Source organism: Perissodus microlepis, chromosome 1 (genome assembly GCF_051167445.1).
Source record: "Perissodus microlepis isolate ML-2025 ecotype Zambia chromosome 1, ASM5116744v1, whole genome shotgun sequence".
Taxonomy (NCBI): Eukaryota; Metazoa; Chordata; class Actinopteri; order Cichliformes; family Cichlidae; genus Perissodus; species Perissodus microlepis.
Genome location: NC_140461.1, coordinates 12,511,014 through 12,533,735, shown reverse-complemented (window position 1 = coordinate 12,533,735; position 22,722 = coordinate 12,511,014). Strand labels below are relative to the sequence as shown.

Here is a 22,722-nt window from a genome sequence, read left to right as displayed (position 1 = left end):
AACAGTAGGTGGCAGGAGTGTTGTGTCTTCCTCATCTTGTTACCACGCCTCAGTCACACTTCATCCATGGTAAATTAATATAGTAATGAATGAAGCAGACCATCTTCAGTGTCATGTGGACACATGCTAGCTATTTATTAATCTGTATAGCTCATGGGCCAGTCGGTTATTTTTTTTTTTTCTATTTGACATTAAATAAAGATTTGCTCTTATTGTTAAGATTGTTTGTTTTTCCCAAGCTTGCTGGAAAGTCTCTTATTGCCATTATCCATGCTTATGTATAGTTACCTGTTTTTATGAGGCTATCAAAGACCTTTTTTGTTCATTTCCATGATATAAAGATATATCAGCTAGCCACCTGTAAATTACCTATGAATTAGTTACATACTGTAGTTGAATAGGCTTCAAGGAAGTATATTTTACTTGTGTCAAGTGAAAATATATTTCAAAGCTGCACTTAATTGCAATCTATTATATTGTTTATTAAAATTGTAATGAAAAGGTTTCTTTTACAGGCAAATTTGTAATGCAGTACATTCATGGTAGCGTGTAGGAAGTATGAAATGTACAACATAAAGCATCAGGTATTCACACCAATGTCTGTCATCTCTCCCCTCTGGTGACAACCTCTAACCCTCTTGTGCTACTAGACAACATAAGAGGTGACACTAAGTAACACTTTTTTGCATAAATTTAGCTTTCCAGCACTGTTCACACTTATGAGCGAGGCCACCACTTACATCAGCAATGACTCACAAAATCAAATATGATTAGTGTGATGAAGGTAGCCTTTCACGTAGTAAACACACACTGCTTGTGTGATCCTATCAAAGATATTACAGAATGTAATTTCATTTGCCCCTCGGCAGTAGTGTTATTAAACATGCAATGGCCAAATTTGAACACTATCCTGTTTCACAGGAGCCACAGCATTTGATTATAACACAAAATCATAGACATTACAACACATTTAATGTCAGCACACACTCTTTTCACATTTATGCACAGTTTTGCCACCAAGTGTTGTTTATGTTGGATTTTGTACCATCAGTTAGATGATTTACTCATTCCAAGATGTGCTGTACACTGATGCTCCACTAACGGGGCGACCGTGGCTCAGGGGGTTGGGAAGCGTATTTGTAACTAGAAGGTCGCCGGTTCGATCCCTGGGCTCTCTGTCCTGGTCGTTGTGTCGTTGGGCAAGACACTTTACCCTACCGCCTACTGGTGTTGGCCAGAGGGGCCGATGGCGTGATATGGCAGCCTCGCTTCTGTCAGTCTGCCCCAGGGCAGCTGTGGCTACAACTGTAGCTTGCCTCCACCAGTGTGTGAATGCGAGAGTGAATGAATAGTGGCATTGTAAAGCGCTATATAAATCCAATCCATTATTATTAATGTGACTGGAAAGACAAGACAAATATATTATTTCATACATTTTCTGCTGAAGGTAGAAAAAATAAAGCTAAAGCATTTTGAATTTTAAAAACTGTTAAAAGCTGTTCTCATGCTGTAATTAGAAACTGCATGTTTTGATGAGATTTCATAGAGTCTGCATTAATAACAAGGGTCACTGAGATACAATCTTACTAATCTTTCTAGATAAAATACATATATGATAATGAGTGAAAGCTGATGTCTGAGACAGAGTGGCATGGCTTTTATTAGTCAGCCCACTCCATAATAGGCACATTTGTAAGAGAGACACTCCAAATTTAAAAGGTACATTTTGGACTAAGACAGAGTCTCAGAACATACAAGATCATATCTTTTATTGTGCAGCCAGTTGCATTCAAATGTGCAATTTCTAAAAATGCAGTGCAAATTACAGTAGCAAGTAAACATGTCAGGTTATAATATAAAAGCACAGCACCGTTAGCCACTGTACAACAGTGTCACGTGAACAGCTGCATTTGGCTTGATACATTCCTGAAAGAGAAAACTGGCTGGTTACTCTCAGCCTTTAAAACCTGCATTGCGTGATTGGCTTAATGCATATCCTGTTTCAAATATCTTTTATTAGAAGCAAGTATCACAGTTGTTACAAATTAATAGATCTTATGCCCCCTTTTTCTCTAAACAAAACAAGACAAAACAGACAAAAGAAAAACAAACAAAAAAAACCACCCACTATGAGCCCTGATCCCCCGACTGCCAAAAATTTATATTTTCCCAAGATATGCAGGTAAAGGTCGCCAAATTAGTTCAAAATCTTTCACATTGCCATTCATGGTATATCTTATTTTTTCAAGGTGAAGAGTATTTGTAAGCTCTGCAAGCCACATCTTTAACACAGGAACCTCTTTGCCTTTCCAAAGCTGCAGGATCAGTTTCTTTGCGATGATCAGTGCATATGACATAAACCTTTTTTGAGAATGTTGTAAACTGTAAGTGTGACCTCCCTGTGTTAGATCAGGTGGATCGGCTTAATGCATATCCTGCTTCCATTTTTCTTCTTGACTTCATATATATGACCACAAAAGAGTAAAGTTGAGAATTACACATAGACAACATAGAACACAATTCCACTTAAGTCCAAAGTGTCTGACATTCATATAGGATGAATACACTGACCTGTGAGAGGCATCCACAATCAGTAACCTATGGTATTTGATGAATAGAACAAAAGTTCAATGCATTTCTTTACAGAACAGCTTTAGCCCTAGGATTTGCTATACTAGATAAATGCCTAAGTCCACATTAAATAGCAAGGAATGATGGCTGTTAATAGTAAAAAGTTATATCATTAATAAACATCTTTTCCTGTCTCTGTAAGATTTATACTTTCTAATAAGGTACCAGCAGGCTTCTATCATTCCACAAGCTCTTCCTGGGCTTGCTGTGAATATATCCAACATCTCACGTCTCATTAAGAGATATTTATTCTATGCCATTTTCATTGTTTTGGGAGCATCAGCAGCTTTCTGTTTTGTTGCCATCTTGCTTCCTTCTTGCTCAGTCTTCCTCGACAGTCTAGGGCTACCAGCAGCTTTCCTCCCAGTCTGTGGGCTGGAGGAGCCTGCAGCCATCTTGCGCTGAAGCAAGGGACTCCTGGAGCTCTTTGGCTTTGCTGGTGTCAGCAAAGAGTCCATAACTTTCAGTGACCGCAGGCCAAGCAGACCACAAAAGTAGTTACACTTGTGCTGAGAGACAAACTGTTCAAAAACTTTGGGATTCGCTTCGCTAGATAAACCTTGATGCCTGTAGCAATGCAAAACAGAGAGCAAAGCTAAATGTAACAGACATGATTCCTATAAATGTAAATTACCTGTAAAATGAGGTGTTCGCAGTATAATTTGCAGAAACGACGCAATTCAAATAATACTGACCCTGTTGATTTGACTGAAATTCCAACACCGGTGATCTTAGTGTCAACACCTGCAAAATGACACCCCAAAATTACTTGTTCGTGTAACATAGTCATATTGAAAGATGTACAATTTAAATACCCTCTGCAGTTTTAGAAATGTGAAAGACAACATGCACATTTTCCAAACCTCATAACCTGAAAGTATCTGGAATACTGTTGCTACTCTTTCAATTTAAATGTTAAAACTGAAATATCCTTTCATTATTGCAAGCACAATTTTAGCATATGAGGTCATGTATGTAAGTAATATTTTCTTCAACCAGTTTGAGCTTCATTTGCTCACTGGACCTTTATTATACTGGAGAATTTAACACAAACTTGTTAAATGTGAATCTTGTGATGTGGGGTAAGGTGGGACATAAGTAGAGAAGGTGGCCTCTGGTAATTTTCTGTGCCAAACCACAGACATATTCCAAATTATAGCAAGTACAGGAAAAACACAAACTTATTACTTATTAAATATTACTCTGGCTTCATGTGTGACCATACCTTCAAGTCGAGTGAATAGCAGATTTCCATTGGTCCACTGAAAGATCCAATGCTGCAGGGTACAGCACTTCTGCTCCACCTCAGAGCCAGTCCTCATGTCTATTCTGCCAGTATAGTCCAGGTCAGAGAATTTCTGATACACTCCTGTGAGATCTGTCTCCACTGTGGCGTATGGTACAGCGTTTGCTGGTCGGTACATCAAATAGACTGGAATCACCCTGTTTAACAAAGATTGTCAGGGTGTAGGAGATGCTTAATGGTCCCTGTTGTATAGATAGATATACAAAATTATTATAACTTTTTCAAGAAAAAATAGAGTGTACTCACTCAAGAGAGGGACCAAAGTTTTCTATAACTCTTGTCTCTGCAGCAAAGATTTTACAGTATTCCCGAGCCAAGTTCTGAATTTTACATTCCTGTATGTAGAACATTGGAGAATAGCCAATAAACATCAGCTCCACCTACACCATTTATTCAGTCTTTACTGGATTAGTGCCATAGTAATCCTATTAAGGTGGCAGAATTGACACCTGATCCACTTTAATATGGGAATTGCTGTTTATCGAATGACATATTTATGAAGGCATGAATAAATTATGACATTAGCCCGTTCTTATATACCTGCTTCATGATGTCCAGGTTTGTATCTATAAGACAGCTGTCCTCTTTGCCTCCATAAGCGATGGGGTTGCATACTTTAATGATACATGTGTTACCAGACTCAAACACAGGCTCCAGACCGTAGATGACTTTTGCCCTCCAGACTTTATGAGAACAGCCTTCTCCAATATGAGATTCCTTCATCATTATGCGACCAAAGAATTTGTTGCCCCAGACACCAGAATCAGCCACTCCCTTGCTGAATATTAGGGGTGTCATTTCGATTTCCTCCCCAACTGTATTCACAAGTTTTTAACGGTGATAGTCAGAAAAGAAAAGCACAGGAAAAAAAAAACTGTCATCTTAAGATGTGAAACGTCATCTTACCCCCAAGGTCCTCACGTATGGACAGTCCAGTCAAGACTGCAAAATAATAAGAGAGAATACAGAAAAGTAATCATGTTGCAGTCAGGGAATGAAAGGAAAAAATTAAGTATCTAGTATTCCAAAGTTATTTTAAAACAGTACATACTATCTGCACTGAGCAGAATGTCTGTGGAGTCTGTCCCGTAGTCATTTGTGATTGAGCATCCGTAAACACCGGCATCTTTGGAAGACGCCTGAACAATGGCAAGATTGACCTGGGCTTCATCCCCTGCTCTTGAAGACATACAAATAAGAAATAATATAAAAATGTTTAAGAAGACCTAAACTTACAGTACATATTGAAAGAATGTAACATATTTCCAAAAAGATCACTCTGAGAACTTACTTTCTTTTAACCTGAGTAATCTCCACCTCATTTTTGTACCATTTAATAGTCGAGTCACTGAGAACGTTGAAAAACTGGCACCACAGTTTCAAGTGTCCAGAGGCATCTGCAAAAGTTTCAGCCCTAATCTTACGGATAACTTGAGGAGCTGGAGAGAAATAAAATTAAACAAACAGACACATTTTTCCATAAGTGCCCAGTTTTATAAGTTTTCCTATACAAATTACATAGCAAAGGTCTGTTATAGATACTATAAGAACCAGCCTGTATACAGAAAATGAATTCATGAAAAGGAGAAACTTCTGGTTTTGTTAGATTCTAATGAGGAGGTTGTGAATCACGTCTCTCTGATGACCTGCAGCATGGATTGCTGCCTTTCACGGTGTCTTGTCTGATATGGCCAGAAAAGATGCAATAGTGGCTTTTCAAAAGTAGTAAAATACAAAAGTACTAAAACATTTCCTTTGTCTCACATGAGTGAATTCTGATAAAGCATGAGACCTTCAGGGCTTTCTTTACCTTTGAATGGGTTACGCTTGTCCTTCTCTTCAGGTTTCCTTTCAGTTTGAATCTCCTCAGCAGGCAGCTGGCTGGGTGTTTCTGATGCCATCTTCTTTCTGCTCAAGATGGGTGAACGCCTTTCTAGTAGAGAGGTTTGTTCACCTGTGGGCTGAAGTGCAGATGACCGTCGCAAATCGCTTGGAGATACAGAGAGGGCCACAGCAGTTGTGGAAAGCTTGCTGCTCTGCGTAGATGCTTCCCTTTTCAGAGTCTGGTTATCAGTTGCTGATGTGACCTCTGTGGTCTCTTCGGGTTTGGCCTTGGGTGTTAGGATTTTGCGGCGAGCCCCAGAGGCCAGCTCTTGTGGAGTAGCAGAAGGGATGGGAGAAACACAGTTTCTTTTCTTCAATGATGGGCTAGGTTCTGCAGTTTGATTGGCTGTGGAGTCTGACGGTAAACCTTCCTTAACCTCCTTGAGAATAAGTGGAAGATCATTCCCTTGAGTGTTAGACCCAGTTTCAGAGGGAAACCTTTCATTACTTTGCAAAGAACTTGTATTTGTGTACTGCTCTTCCATTTTGCACTGATCAGAAACTGTTGTCAAATCCCTTTCATTTGTGCTGCTGAGCTTAATTTCTGGAGTTAACTTTTGTGTGAATTGCACGTCTTTGCCTTGAACATGTTCATCTTTGGTACGCTCCGAATTTATTATATTTGCCTCTTGAATACTTTGCTTCTTATTTGTCACTGTAAGTGGAGACTCAGGTTCCTGACTGGCAGTTCCAGATAGATTTGAAAGTGTACTGATCAGTTTGACTTCAGAAGTTAAAGAGGGAAAATTTAGTTTGGGTGTTGTTTGTTGAGAAACAACAACAGAACAATTTTCTGGCTGAACTAGAATTGAAGGTTGGATTTCCTTGCCAATATCCATGGCACCTCCATTATATTTTTCAACACTTCCGTGAAGTCCTGCCATGACTTTATTTGTTCCACTGTCTATAACAGAGATGGGTGGCATCAAAAGAGCCTGAAGAGGCTGTGATGTGGCACTTTGAGTCTTAGATTGCTCGTAGTCTGTTTTATGAAGTTGATGATAAACATCCATAAGTGTTGCCTTTATGGTTGTGGGGGGTGATTCGTCAACGCCTTTCTTATTTTCTCTTTTAGGCATGAACTTTTTCACCTCCAGCTTTGTGTTATCTTGTACTAATTCCTGGCGTGCCCTTGCTGTTATACTCTGATTTTGTAATAAGTTAGAATGGGGTGGTATGTCAGATACTGGATTAGCCAATGTTGATTCAAGAGCTTTTATTTGTGATCTTAAAAGTTCAGCAATAGAAATTATTTTTGTTTCAGGTTTTGAAATTTCTTGAAAACCTTTGATGTGTTCTACTGAGGTTGTGTTCTCTGCGGTTTTTGTTAATCGTGAGGGAGAGGTGTCATTTATATCTTCCATCAAATGTTTTAAGTCTAAACTAGATTTCTTTACCACTTTTGATATGTGCTCTTTCTGCCCAGTTTCATTGCAAGGTGCATCCACAAGGATTCCTCCAGTGTATTTGTTCCTTGCATCTTTGCTCTCTTCTGTTTTAGTTTGTTCAGTCACATTTACAGCAGCAGTTTCAGTTTCCATCTCAACTATCTTCTCATTTGGATTGTCACTCTCTACCAACAACTTAGTGAGCTCTGCCTTCTCATCATGTTGTATTTCTGTCCCTTCAACAGCTTTTATAGTTGTGTTAACTTGACTCTCCAGGATACTGAGCGAAATATTACACCCTAAAGCGTTCTCGCCACTGACAGGGCTTTTGAGGGGTGACTTCTGTACTTTTGTGGAAAGAACTTCATTTGATGCCTTGGAATGATCCCATGCGTCCTGTGTCATTGTGTCAATGGCTGTTTTAAAACCACTATGCAAAAGAGGGGTCTGGATGTCATCTGCCATGGTCGGCCTTTCTATTGCAGTCTTTTGTTGTCGCGAGCTGACCATACACTGGTCTGGTGGTAGCTCAAGGCTGACAGGTGCATCATTCCTGTTCATCTTTGTGGGATCTTGTGTAACCTTGGGACATAATACAAGCACAGATTTTCCAAGCTGTAAATACATATTCCCTTATCCCTGGCTATGCTGGTCATGGATAAACACATGCAATTTTTATCAACAGCAACTGTGTAACCAGCAACAAACAGGGAAAGGAATGAGAAGACCTTAGGACAAAGAGAAATTTATGAACTGGAGAAAAGTTTAAGTGTGTTAATCTGCTCCATTGCCAACGCCAAACAAGAGTTGAGTTTTAGTTGATTCTTGAATTGATACATAGGTTAAGAAATATTGCTCATCATTCAGTAGACAACTTGCCAATATACTGGAAAAGCTCAAAGAAGTGTGATTTCAATTAAGCATAATTAATAAAAGAAAACATAAATATGGTATAAAAGCATGTTTGTTGAGAGTCAGTTATTAAAGTCTGCTAGTGAACTGAACCATGGATGACATAAGCCATAATATGACCCAATATAGTCTAGGATATTAAGCAATACTGTGCCTCAAAAAGCAGCCTTTAGTCTACACAATCAAGAGAATTACTCTATATTTCTGCTTCTTTCTCTTATCCTCTTTGCAAGTCTGGTATGGGAAGGCCTGTTTAAAATGAAGGTTGCTATCCTGCACGCAAGACTGGCCTCAAAGGAATGCAAATTATTTTAAGTGCCGCTCCAGCCATTCAGTGTTTTGTCTCAGTCATAGGTGCCGTCAGTATTCAGCTATGCAGTAGAGGTTGATGTGATTGCGTAAGCAGTATAAAGACTGACAATCAGTGATAACTTTGTTTCCCAGCCAATAATTTATTTTTTTAATGCAGTTAATTAAAATTAAAAATTTTGTTCCTATCACAAATACTTTCATTCAATTGCAAGGAATGATAAAACTTTTAGAGGATGACACTTTTTTGTTTTCTAGAAAAGGATCTGGGATGTGATAACTGATCCAACTCTGCATCATTTTAAGCTGCAGCTGACAGTGAAATATTGACAGGAAACAGCTAACCAAAATCCATTTGCCAGGATAGTCGGCTTACCGAATAACATATATATCAGCTATTTGATCTGTGCAAAAACATTTTACAAATCTTGCTTTACCCATTCGCAGTCTTTCTGCTAAGTTAGACTAACTGAGAGAAGCTTCATATTAATTTACAGACATGAGAGTTGTGTCGATCCCTCAATAAACCAAAGTGTAGGCTTCTTCAAAGTCATTACTTTAACTTTCTGGTAGTCTGCTTATTTCTTGTAATAATGTTTCAAAGAATGAAAAAATTGTTTATATTTAAAAATTTATAAAATCTCACTTTCAGACCTTTAAACTTAAAACAAAATCAGACCCACTACATCAGTATATCTACTGCAACTGTCAACATGTGCGTCATTTAATTCTTGTGACCCAGTGGGGGATACTTGTAAAAGCTGTAAATAGATTTTGGATGCCTGTGTTAGTGATGGGACTGATTTTGGCAGCACAAAGCACTCATGAGCTCATGTGAAAAGGTTCCCTCACCTCACTTGGCGTGGGTAGTTGAGACGCAGGCCCCTTTCTTTGGCTGTGGCTTGTTTCCTTCTCAGACAGCTGGTGTCCAGCCGGTTCACATGGATGCTGAAATAAAGCAGTCCTGCTGTCACAAGGTGTATCCACTGACTCACTGTGTTCGTGGACTAGAGATCCATCAGCTGAAGGCTTTGTCTTTACATCGCCATCCATGATTGTTGCGTGAATGTCCTCTTTTAATTTGGTTGGGAGTGTTGATCTAACACTTGACAGTGGCTGTGTTGAGGAAATGTAAGGTATTTGCTGTTGTCTTTTCAAACTTTCTTCCGTACCATTACATCCAATTTCCTGCTCATGTTTTGCAGCATTTTCACCTTCAGTTTTTGACCCAGGATGGTGTGAAGAAGCAAAAGCAACAGGGGACAGTGGCACAGTGAGTTGCTCTTTCTTTGAAGCCACTGTTACCTCTGTACATATCTTTTCATCCTGTGACGGCCTTTGAGGAAACACTGCCACCTCTGATGCAGATTTCTGATCTTCTTTTATCATGTTTGTCACTTCTGAATGTGTAATTGATGAACTAGAAATATTCTCTACTTCCATAATCTCATCTGAATTCCTCTGCATCTGGACTGACTCTTTACAGGTCAGAGCTGCAGAGACCGAGGGCTCATCTTTCAGCTTTCTCTCCTCAGACACTCTCTCTGCTAGACCATCTGCTTTTCCAGCTTTTGCACTGTTGGAAATTTTAATCTTTTTCTTGATAAAGGGAGCTTTCGTTTGGTGTGTCGTAAAAATCTTCTGGGTAGCGTCATATAAACATTTCTCAGCCTTACTGCCATTATTATTAACAGGCTCTCCTTTAGATAAACTAGACATTGTGCCATTAGGGATTGGGACTGGCTTTTCTTTAACCTCCTCCCCAGGGGCCCCTTGTAACCTGGGCTTTGTCTCTAGAACAACAGCTTGATGGTTCTCCTCGTTACCATCATCCTCCATTGAGCTTGGTGTGCTAAGAAAAGCCTCCATTGTCGAGCGGCGTTTCCTCTGTGTACGATCGGGACTCATGGTTCGTGGTGGCTCCTGGTTTTCTTTGCCTTCTGCTTCCCTGCGTCTGCTCTCAGCCTTCTGTTTGACCTTGGCAAAGTAACGCTGGTGGATTTTGAACTCGTTCATCTCACCAACCTCCAGAACACCAGAGCAGGAAACAATACCTTTACTGTTGATGGCTGAGGCCTGGTATATAGCTGCATCCTCCACAGTGCACCTGGAAATTAATCAATATCACATCAAGCAGCAGTTATCGGAAAGGAAAAACATTTTAGATGGCAAAGCTATTATTTGAATTTTCCTTATATCTCCTTTATGGATATCATCAAACAGCATTTTCAAGTATACATACTTGTAAATATGCAGGGAATGATTTTGTCCATTGTGGAATATTTCATATTTAGGAAGTCCACAGTATCTATCCAACTGCATGTCGTCTTTATACCACGTAACCTGAGGGGCCGGGTATCCTAAAAAACAAAACAAACAAACAAAACTGCAATCATTTGTAAATAGATACTGGAATACCATAGGTCAACAATATAATTTAAACTGAGACATTTTAATATTCCATAACATGTATTAGCTTATTTTGATTTTGATGGCAGAAATATGTCTCAGAAAGTTGGGACAGGGTCATGTTTACTACTGTGTAGTATCTTGTTTCACAATACGCAAAATGTTTTCAATTAATGAAAAGTCTGGACTGCAGGCAGACCAATTCAGCACCTGGAGTCTTCTACTACAAGGCCATGCTGTGTTAGATACAGTGTGCAGTTTAGTACTGTCTTGCTGAGATAAACTGAAAAAGATAGAGTCTGAAGGCTGTATATACCTTTCAGCATGCTGACTTCCCAGATGTGCAAGCTGCCAATTGTTGATTTTTGGAAGTGAGATCATACATCTGGATCATGCAAAGCTGCTTCATGGCCTAAAGATCACAGGAATCCAGTATTGATGTTCAGCCTAGTCCCTTGTGTAAAGATATTTTTCAGATTCTCAGAATCCTTTGATAATATTATGTATTGCAGATAATGAAATTTTTACAGACCTAACAATTTTATGTTGATGAGAATCAGTCTGAAATTGTGCTACAATTTGTGGATACTGTTTTTTGCAGATTGGTGAAGCTCTGCCCAATCTTTGCTGCCAACAAACTGCCTCTCTACTATTCTCCTTTTTATACCCAGTCATGTTTTTGACCGCTTGCGAGTTAACCTAATTAGTTTCTTCTCTTTTGTTGCCCCTGTTCCAACTTTTCAAAGATGTTTCTCTGCCATCAAAATCAAAACGAGTCATTCAACCACCCATCCATTTTTTTTTTTGCTTTTCCTTGTCAGGGTCACGGTGGGGCTGGAGCCCATCCTAGCCACCAGAGGGAGAGAGGTGGGGTATACTCTGGACAGGTCGCCAGCCTCACGCAGGGATAGCAGAAAAACTAATACACATTAAGATTTTTCATTAAACTGTAAAATGTCTCAATTTAAACAATTACTGTGTTTTCTATTTTTAATGTGAATAAAACATGGGTTTATGCAATTTGGAAATCATTGCATTTTCTTTTTAACTTAAATTTGACAGTTTTACAACTTTGTCTGTGTTCAAAAGGTGTATCTTTGTATTATTCTTGTCTTTGACCTTCTTTAAAAAAAAATGCAGCATAAGCACAAAAACGTACAGTGCATTGTTTTTTTTAGATTATTATTTTTGTTTCTTTGTGCTATATTTCAGTTCAGTTGCTCAGATGTATGTAGTAGGCAATGCTTACCTCTAACCACACAGGAAAACTTCACGTTTGAATTTTCGGACACAGCTTTTGACTTCAGGGTAGCTTCAAAGGACGGCTGTGTTTCTTCAGTTAAATGAGCAATCACACTGCAGAGTGTGCTCCTTACAAGAAAATGGAGTTGGTCAGTCATGGTACTTATTTGGATTCATATGTCTTTTATCATTTAAAAAACCTTGTTTATTGGAGTTTTTTATCTGTATATATTGGCTTGATTGTTTGTTAGTTTTTTCGTATCATTTAAAAGAAAGTCCCAAGTCAAAATATATGTAAAATGATGAATGTAAGAACTGAAATCAAAGGCCAAAACACTTGTGAGTTTTGGAGGCAAATACAATTAACTTGTTTTTTTTTTTTGTTTGTTTGTTTTTTAAATAAAATGTTTCTTTGATCTTTCACTACAGTATTCAGTATAAAAAGCTTTACATTTAGCCCATATTTACATTCATTGCATGAAAAATGTGATCGTCCAAAGATATGAATGAAATGATAAAGGCTTGAGTATTAGATCAGTGTACAGTTAGGTGAGAACATTACGCTTCACTGAATATTACTCATGATTAATAAACAAGGCACTAAATATTATACAGTTGGTACTATTATTGTTTTGAAGCAAACACTAAACAAGATATTGTGAATATATCTACATTTAGCAAAAAAAATACAGATGGAGAACAGAAAATTAGATTCAGTAATGATTCAGTAACTAAAATCAGGAACACAAATCACTGGTAATTCTTGATTTTAGCTTTGGTAATACACTAGATATGCTAAGTAAAGGACATGATCAGTGGTCTCTGCAAAGTTCAGCTGAGGCTGAGGCTGACAGAGTGAAAGTTCCCCTAAAGCAACAATGCAAGATAACTGGCAGATAATGTTACTCGGTTTGTCCTGCGTCAGTAGTTTAAAGAAGAACAGCAGTTTAATCAAATATTACACAAGATTAATTAAAAAGGGGACCTAAAGAGCAACAGCTACTTGTGCTATAAACAAATCTTCCCATGCAGACTCTGTCGTGTATGCTTGATGTGAAAAGGGGCCAATGGTGCATAGCTGAGATTGTGCTCTTAATAAGCAGTTTATTTAAACTCTGCCGTCCATGGCAACAACAAACAAAAAAAACACCATGCAACACATGCTCATCCCAGGTTAGGTAAAACCCTGAATTATAGATATATTATAGAATAAATACATGCTGGGATCATACATACTGCATGTTCCCAGCAGAGATGGTTCAAGTGGAGGGACAGCACCCTGAGTTAGTCTGGATTATGTACCTGTTTTCTGGCCTCACATTAGAGAGGTAGCTGCAGCCACCAAGGCGGCCGCTTCCACTGACATCTTCCCCATTGGAAGACCGCCCATTCCCATTAGACGAGCGTCTTGTTGTCCTCCATGAAGTCATTTTCCACCAGATATTGTTTTGTTGCCAAGAGAAGAGTTTAAACTTTAAAACAATAAAGTTGTAAAACATTAAAAACAAATGTTGTATATTAAAAACACAATTAATCAGCACAAGAGATGCTAGGTTAAGATATACTTTACATCTTCTATATGTGCTTATCCAGTAGCTACATAAACAACATTCAGCAGTCTATTTTACACAGTTAACTCACCATACACAAGTTTCATTCCTTCCTTTGACAGACACCCCACAGCAATGGCTTAAGGCACTGCAATTTCCAATCAAACATGAGCATGCGTAGGTTCCTGGACTATTTATAGTTGGCCTGCAAATAGGCACAAGAGCACATCACACTTTCCAAAACTCATCTTTGTAGCTGTTTTATAAAGAGGGGGGGGGGGACTCTAATGGATCCACCAAATATATATCTTAAGTAGAGAAATAAATGTAAAAAAAATCAAGAAGATTCTTTAAAAAAAAAACAAAAGAAAAATAAAACTAAAACTTTTTTCATGTCCAGATCTGTTAGTTCACCAGATACCAGGAAAAGAATTTAAAGAAACACGGTTAAGTCTTTTTTTCTCATTCTGTTATTAGTGATTTACAGTTTCCCAAAGACAAAAAAGATTTTCTCTTTGGGTATCCTCTGTCCAACGTTTTAGCTGTGTTTACAGGCTGTGGTAAAGAATCATTTGAGCTTGTCAGTCAAAAGGATGACGCCTTTAGTTTTGAATGCATTAATATGAGCAGCACATTCTTACGGTCACGTAGTTTCCTATTTAAAAAGTGTGGCGTTAGGAAACTCTCGAGTATAAGTAGAACATAGCAAAAACAGCTTGAAGTCAGCATGCAACAGCATTTAGCCCAGTATTTCCCAGAATCACCTCTTGTAAAACCATTTATATATATATATATGTTTATTCAAGACAGTGACGTTTGCGAAGTTCTCAGACATGTATTGTTCAGTGGCTGACAATTGCATTGTGTCCCCAGAGGAAAAGCCGTAGGAATAGAACAGCCTTATATAGGCAGATCCCACTGACTCCCAAAGAGATATGGGCTCTAATCTTCATACAAGGATGCACAGACACATCTACACACACTTTGTTGCACACACACAAACAGAGAGAGAGGGAGAAAGAGAGAGAGAGAGAGCATTTATCAACAAGTTCATTTAATTTTTATTTATTTAGTCAGACTAATGTGATTTTATTCTCCAGGGATTCAAGACTGATTCAAATACTTGGCTCAGTCTGAAAACAAAATGCTGGGACAATCTCAATATTAAGCAGAAATTAAATTAACTTGCAAGGCTGATAACCGGATGCCAAAGTGACCTTAATAAAGGTTTTATTTGTCACCTATATAGACTTCTTCCATGATAAACACACTCCAAACCCCCAAACTTGTCTTTGAACTGACTGGCACCGATACTACTACAATGAGTTACAGCTTCCCGAGTGTGTTCGTCCAAGTTCAAAGGTATCAAACTGCATTATCTCTCGGGTTACTACGTATGCTCATCATATTACACATGCCTGCATGACTTCCTTTCATCTATTTGCATTTTTCTGTTCAATCCATTCGTCATATTCTTTTGTAGCTCCCTGCCAGGGCCATGACGCAGTGATTTGATTTAACAACCTAGATTAAATTAAGAATTAAATTTTAAAAGAACATTTTTAAATGGAATATGTTAAGACTCTTGGAACCAATGGAAAATGGAAGCAATGGAAATTGAACACACAGTTGGGCAATTCATTATGGATTCCGTTAGTTATAGCATACCGCACACACACACACACACACACACACACACACACACACACACTGGTGACTGACATGTATAGGCTGCAGGATCTTGTATTTGGCTGTACGTCAGTCGGCTGTAGAGAGGCTGTATAACACAGTTGCGTGTTGTGGATATTCTCCATTGGGGTGTATACAGAGTGATGAAAGCACATCAGGGCAGTGAAACAGAACAGAAACCAGAAGACTCTGTCATGTGACTGTGTTTGAACATGTATCCCCTTAAGCCTGCAGGAAACCTGCTGATGGAAGAGGAATTTCCAATATATAATAACTGGAAATAAAAAAGAAACATATATTTATGCTTCTGGTCAAGTGGAGAAAAATCTTAAGTACACCAGTTTATCTGCCTGCAAAATTACAATCCATATAAAAAATAAAGACCTGGTTAGATACCAGCTAAAACATCAATAACCATTCCAAAGTTTTCTCAGAAGTTTGTTTTCCTTACTATTTGGAACATCCCAGGAATGTTATGCCCTGTCCCATGTTAAGGTCTTAATCTCTCTCCAAATCTCAGTGCACGTGAGGTCTGTAGTGGAGTGCATAATTTTAGCATTGCATGTCTATTGCCTCATGTTTTGCCATTTATAGCTCTTCACAAAATCCTGTAGTGGCTTAGTGGTGCAGATTTATAGGGGGGCTACTAATGATGCTCTCTGAAATCACTACCTCTGGCTTTGTTTATACCATTATCTCTTTTGCAAAGATAATTGTGCTTCTATTAGAAATAAAAGGGGGGTACTGTGGGGCAAATGTAAATTGTTATAATCAGTCATTAGAACCTGTGTGGTAATGGACATCCCACGACAATAGGACCATTGTCATTCAGGATGTGTACAGAGGGGTGTGTGCGTTCATGGTGACAAACAGAGCAAAAAAACTGAAGCAGATTGGACACCCATCAGCTCTTCAGTTTCACTGTGGCATTTATTTACCACCTCTATGGACTTCTAATAAATAGTGACCTTTCAGCACGTGTTCATGAACCTTTTACTCACAGCTTCCTCTTGTCCTTCAATGTTTCTCCAATTATAATGTCATTGGTACAACAAAAGAGATAATTAGATTTTTCTTTAAAAAAAAAAATTAGCTTCACTATTCTTCCTCAGCTTAGTCTTACTTGGCCACCAAAGAACGTTACCCTTTGGTCTTTAACACATAGTTATAACTGTTTATGTACTTTTTTTTGCAATTTAAGAGTTATAACATTTGTTTATGAATAGATGGTCTGCAGTTTGTCATGTAAAACCATATTGGTACTTTGTATTGATCAACAGAAATGTATGTCTGTTATTTGTCTGCTTTGAAGCCTATAAACAGACGGGCATGTTCACTGGTGTTGTGGTAATCCTCATAAAATGGTGATGTAAACTTACACTGACCCACTTGACCTACCGTGCATTAGCTTGTATTGAGAGCTTTGGTAATCAAGTGTTAGATTGAACTCATATTATTTTGTAATGTAACCTAAAGAAGAACAGTTTTTGAACCTTGGAGAGCCCCTGTCCTATTATTATGGCCATAAAGGTTTGTTGCATAAAGTGGGAATTAACTCTTTCATGTTGCTGCCTGTGGAGCAGCCTCCTGAGATAAATCACTACTATTTCAGCTACATGAAACACCAGCTGCATGGGAACACACTGTTCTAATTCAGCTGGGATGTTACAGTTACCAAATCCAAGATGGTTTGAGTGGTGAGGTGACGACGTGGACCCATGGGGAGAGGGGTACACCCACGGACAAACAGGAGGAGCCAGCTATTCTTGGAATTTTGATTGCAAATTAATTATTCTTTTTGGGATTAAGGCTAAACATTTTCATAATATCAGAAAATGTTGGAATGCATGCAGGTACATTGTTGAATAGGTGATTTCAGTTCACCCAGGCTTGCTGAGCTCTGCTATGAAAGTTTACCGGAAGAGTGACCCAATGCCAAATGTACCCCAAAACACCCTTGTGCATTAATGCACAGTCAGAGAGCAGATTGTTTTGATGTTTGACAGGTCTCTGTGGAAACTGAGCTTGGCTTTGTATGGCCGTCTGGCCTGCTACTGAGCCTGTGACATCATCCTCTGGTTATTCACACCAGTGTCAGCTCCAAGGAAGCAGAAACAGGAGAAGACTTGAGCTCCAAGAACAGCTGTGTGCCCCAAACACACTTACTTACATCTTTGCCTTTATGTAGCACAGCCCTGTTCATACTGACTTTGACCAATTGTGCACTGACACAATTAGTAATTGATTAAAAGGCCTTAGGTAATACTGCATCTCAAGCATAATCCTGATAAGAAAAAAACTGATGCTCATTGCTACATTTAGAAAAAAAAAAGGAAAGCAAAGTTTTAGGACTAAGGAAGCTGGAAAAATGAATTCCTTATAGAAAGCAGACAAATGACATTGTAGCTAGAATCAAATTAAATAAAACTGAATTTGATTGTTTTTATTTTTAATATTCATTGAGATTAATTGAGATTCAATATTATTCACCAAAAATATTAACAGATCACTTCTACTTTCTGTTTCTTTTCTGCAAAGAGTTAACATATAAAAGGTCAGATGCTCTGTGCTGACCACAGATACTCTAAAAATTTATTTATTTTTTTCTCATTTTTATGACAGTTAAATTAACTCAATTACAAATGTTCCAAAACGCATAACAGATTAAATCTTTAAATAACTTTTAAGAATATACTTGGGGGAATATTCTCTGTATACATGTACTTGAGTTGAGTTTTTCTTCAGGTATTGCAGCGCCATCTAGTGGGAATAGCAGTACACAGACCTAGCAGTTTTAGGACCCACACATTTTATTAGTTAAGACACAATATTAATTTTCATTTTGACATTTTATTAAAGAGCAACAATTTTGAACGATATGGAAATGACATAAAACTTTGCAAGCTGATAACATGAGCTGAAAAGATCATTTCACCTGTAAACAGTTGTCTTAGTTTTGAATATATGAGACAGCTGTACGATTGGACACAATCCTCTGTGTAGTCACGTCCAAGTTCTAAGGGTAAGATTTTTTTATTTTAATGGCAGCAGACAGAAGACAGAAGTGTATGCTTACTATTAATATAACAAGAATCTTATTTGACAGTGATACAATCTGACTCATAAACAAATCATGTGTAAATTGTGTCAGTTTGTTTGCAAATGTCAACAAACTGACACAATACAATTGATGTCTGATGTCAATCAAACTCAGATGTTGGATTATCTTACCCAAGATTTAAAACTTTAAATTTTCCACTTTTCTTGATTTTCTATTTTTTTTAGAACCATTCTTTCATTGTCCATAATTAATGTACTATTTTCTGATGTGCTCCTTGAATTGTATGGTGGGCGAACTGACCGAACCATTAAAGTTAATGCATATCTACCATATTTACTGTCTGCATTATTTTTTTTTTTACTTAAGTCTATTTTTACACCCTTCTAACATGGAGACATTCAGACCTGCTTATTTTTTTTCCTATGTAACATAATAACAATTTGACACTTTAGCCAAGGTGAGGTTATTAACCTTTAGAAAACATGACCTAATCTCTGTGCAGTCTCTCACCTGACCTTTTTTAAATCCAAGAGGGACTTTTAAACACTGACATAAATACAACATAAAAAGTAACAATAATAATGATATAAAAAAAATAACCAATGAAAATCCCAATAAAAACACAATATAGCAAACTGTGGACTGAGATAAAACTAAAGTACTGGAAAGATACCAAAACGTGAACATGATTTCTAATTACTTTACTTTTGCTTTCTTCTTGATCATTTCAATGATGGATGGAGCCTTCCGCTTTACACCTTGGAGGAAAACAAAGAAATAAAAACAAAAGAAGAAACAGAATTTAGTTGAAGCATGACTAATATAAAAGGACATAATGCTCTTGTATGTTTCTTGCAGTACCTTTGCTTTTGCTAGGTGACTCTGGGGATCTCTTGGCATAAGCAAGTTTCATCCTCTGAATATTTTTCTTGCTGATCACTTCGTGCTGTACAATGGGATGTGGGTAGTCTTTACCCACAATACATCCTGCTGCCTGCTGGATACTGCGTGGAGCTTTCCAAGGTTCATAGATATATTCTGCTGGGAACTTCTTCAGAAGAGGGAGGTACTTCCTGTAAACATAGGAGAAATGCTAAATCACTTGAAACGATACATGTAATGAATGTGAATTGTTTAGGTAATACGTTTGGCTGATAGATCTTACCTGATGTAGTCTCCATTTTTGTCTGTCTTCTTCCCGAAGGCCACTGGAGAGTAAACCCTAAAATACTGGTGGAAGAAGGTGCTCGCTGATAGCCACTGCCAATTTCCAGCATTCAAAGCCCAGTCGCCATCTAATAAAAGCTGCTCAAACACCTTCATGAGCAGTGAGAAAATGTTAAGGGTACCATACTGATTTAGCATATGTACTGCTGGACTCATGATAGAAAAAAAAACACAAGTGCTGTGTATAGCTAATAATAATTACTATTAGTAGCAGTAGTATTATAATATTTGTGAAATATATAGCTGCAGCCTTTGCGAGCTGACCTTCTGCCCTTCTTCCCAGCTGATCCAGAGGTCTCCCCTAGTAAGGAAACAAGCAACAGCATGTCTGGCCAGGTGGTGGATCCAGCCCTCTTGCCTGAGCTGAGTCATGATAGCATCAATGAAGGGGTAACCAGTCCGAGCCTTTAAAGAGAGTGCGAAATAACAATGAATCATCTATGACACAGAAAATTAGATTACTCCACATTTAACAGCAATTGCATAAGTACATCAACATGAAAACTCCTCTTCTCGCACCATCAATTTTCTCTAGAGACACTTCATTCAAGGACTCAATCTCAATACCTCTCTCCAAGCAGCTAGATAATCAGGGTTTGTGTCCCAGTCCACCTGAGTACACACGCTGTTACCCTCCATCTTGTTAAAGTTAGGAATGCCCAAACTGGCTGTGTAGAAGAACTCTCTCCAGAGTAACTGGCCATGCAGAGAAACTGGAGGATCTGAGTGTTTATTCTGCAAAAATCACACAAGTCAAAGACAAAGATTACTGCAAATACAAGCACATTGCACGTACAGTCTCTCACCACAGGAATCACACAAGGAAAGTATTTGGAGTGGCAATGATTAATTCAGTTTCTTTCCTGTTGAAATGTATTAAACAATACTACAGCATAATTTTCCTTACCATTATTAACTACAATATCTGTATGTAAAGTGCATCACTCACCCCTCTATACACCTCTGTGAGTCTCCACCAGAAGGTTCTGACTGATAAGCATCCAAAGGTGACATAGGGACTGAGAACAGTTGTACTGGGGCTCAAAGAGTTTGGAGAAGTCTGTGGCTTCTCAAAGCTGCACACCCATTTCTGAAAGGCATACACAGAAATGTTTCAGAGAATGTAGGCATGTCTTTTGTTACAATCCTGCAAATAACAGGATGTAGATGTGAATCTAATTTACCGTTCTTTTCATATGTTCATCTAGTCTCCTGAGAGCCTCCTGTTCTCCTCCTGGAAACAGATCCTCTCCAAGAGGAGCAGTGTCCAGGCCGAGCTCCTCCAGTGTAGGAATCCCATATTCCTTCTCGTGGTTTTCTGAGGATGGTGTCTTTACATCTTTGACAGTGGGGATAGATTTAATCTAATCACTTCTAAATGTTGACATTTGCTTTTTAGATAAATGTCCATACATCATTGCAAATAACTGTGTCTGACAATTCAGTAACACTAGTCTGTTTTTCTGGTATTGTGATACCTTTCATATCGTCCATGGTTGGAGCAGGGATTGGTCTCTTAGGGGGACCAATAGTCTTCGCTATTGCTTGCAACTTGGTATAGGTAAGTGGGGGTTTTCCATTATTTTCCTCAATTATTCTATTAAGACAAAAAAACAAACAAACAAACACACAGTCAAGAAATGACAACACAAGTAACACAGAAAAAAAATCCACCTGTCTGAAAATGCTCAGCAAGATTTTTACCTATCAATATTATAAAGAGTGTGTGAGACTTTGTAGATGACTTCAACTCCACGTTCTTTGGCCAGTGACGTCACTTTGCTGTCGCGCTGCAGGCTGTAGGGCTCCGTGTCATACTCATAGGTCAGCCTGGTTACTTTCCACTTGGTGAATAACTTGGGGAGCACATCTTCTGGCTTCCCTCTCACAACAAACAGCCTAAGTAGATTAAACATACCATAACATGACAATATAGGTTGATGGCAGCTGTCTGACTTTTTAAAAAGTGTTTAATGTTGCTGAGTGTCGACTGTGTCTCTACCTAGAGTTGAGCTTCCTGAGGCTTCCGTCAAGGTCCTTCAGCGCTCCAATGAGGAACCTCCAGCGGTTGATACCCACACACGCGTTGTTGTGGAGGTAAGGGTCCAGTATGAACACAGGGTACAGCTGCTTACAGTCCTTGAGAGCAGCCATCAAAGCTGGGTTGTCATGCAACCTGAGTCCCTTGCGGAACCAGTGAATACACGTGTGAGCCATACCTGCAAACACGTGAATCACAAACATAAGGCACCAAAACATCAAGTTAATGATCTTCAGTGAGCTTGTGTCAACGCGTCACATAAACTAAAATTTTTAAAGGAACTGATGCTGTAGGTTAACATCCATTCCTCCTCTCCACCTCATAAATTTCGGTTAATGGAGAGCACATCCTTACACAGACACAGAAGCCTCAGAAATGTAAACGACTAAGAGTTAAGATCTTTAAAACTACGGTAAATACAGCACAAATCTTAAACCAAACAAAACAACATTACGTTTCACGAAACAACTTGAAAGGAATGCATGATGATTCCTTGGAAGTTCTGAGCATCCGCTTAAATTTACACTTCAGCGGCAGAACCTGCAGAAACCTCTAAACTGCAACTAACATGCAATGCAATAAATCAACGGTATGATAACTGCAGCATATGATAACATTCAAACATTTCAAGCCAAAAAAAGCAAAACTTTACCTTCTTGGGGCTTTTCAACTTTGCGCGATTCAGATCAACTGCTGTAGAAAAATTCAGTGTTTGGTAACAATCACATTCAGAGTGTTACAAAACAGGAAGACGTGTTTCGTCTGCAGCAAGGGCAGCCAACCAGAGGAGGCTTAGCAAAACCACACGTGGTGCGGCTGTAGCAGTTTGTCGGTTTATCCACCAGGTGGTAACGTCGTGCAGACAATAACCGAAGTTATGCTCTTATAATGTCACACTAACTCCATTTGCTGCCGATAATTATTAAAAGTTGTGCAATGTATGTGTGTATATTGCTTATTTAAATCATATATCTGAAGCTTACCTCAATCACTAACAATAGCACCAATTTGACAAAGTTCCGGGGAGGGTTTACTAAAGACACCTCGTTTTTGCCTCTCTAAACCCATCAGCT

General features: G+C 38.5%; 2 protein-coding genes across 3 annotated transcripts; both read right to left on the bottom strand.

Annotated features, from left to right (window-relative positions):
• Nucleotides 1-1,645: 1,645 nt before the first annotated feature.
• On the bottom strand, nt 1,646-13,787 carry alpk3b (alpha-kinase 3b). Its single transcript, XM_084930257.1, has 14 exons — nt 13,723-13,787; nt 13,384-13,553; nt 12,089-12,210; nt 10,673-10,790; nt 9,283-10,537; nt 5,748-7,791; nt 5,229-5,376; nt 4,989-5,116; nt 4,844-4,879; nt 4,478-4,752; nt 4,184-4,272; nt 3,857-4,074; nt 3,327-3,375; nt 1,646-3,198 (listed from the first exon to the last, which is right to left on the bottom strand). The coding sequence occupies exons 1-14, from the start codon at nt 13,723-13,725 to the stop codon at nt 2,883-2,885; spliced, it is 4,971 nt and encodes a 1,656-aa protein (XP_084786383.1). The 5' UTR covers nt 13,726-13,787; the 3' UTR covers nt 1,646-2,882.
• A 4,367-nt stretch (nt 13,788-18,154) lies between these two features.
• On the bottom strand, nt 18,155-22,703 carry cry5 (cryptochrome circadian regulator 5). Of its 2 annotated transcripts, XM_084930232.1 has the most exons (11): nt 22,302-22,703; nt 21,611-21,827; nt 21,313-21,507; nt 21,087-21,205; nt 20,793-20,947; nt 20,558-20,698; nt 20,176-20,343; nt 19,873-20,013; nt 19,547-19,698; nt 19,243-19,454; nt 18,155-19,139 (listed from the first exon to the last, which is right to left on the bottom strand). In XM_084930232.1, exons 2-11 carry the CDS (start codon nt 21,823-21,825, stop codon nt 19,078-19,080), a joined length of 1,560 nt encoding a protein of 519 aa, XP_084786358.1. In that variant the 5' UTR covers nt 21,826-21,827; nt 22,302-22,703; the 3' UTR covers nt 18,155-19,077. The 2 variants fall into 2 exon arrangements, with proteins under 2 accessions (XP_084786358.1, XP_084786349.1); XM_084930223.1 differs by lacking the exon at nt 22,302-22,703 and having other exon boundaries at nt 21,611-21,882.
• Between the last annotated feature and the right edge of the window lie 19 nt (nt 22,704-22,722).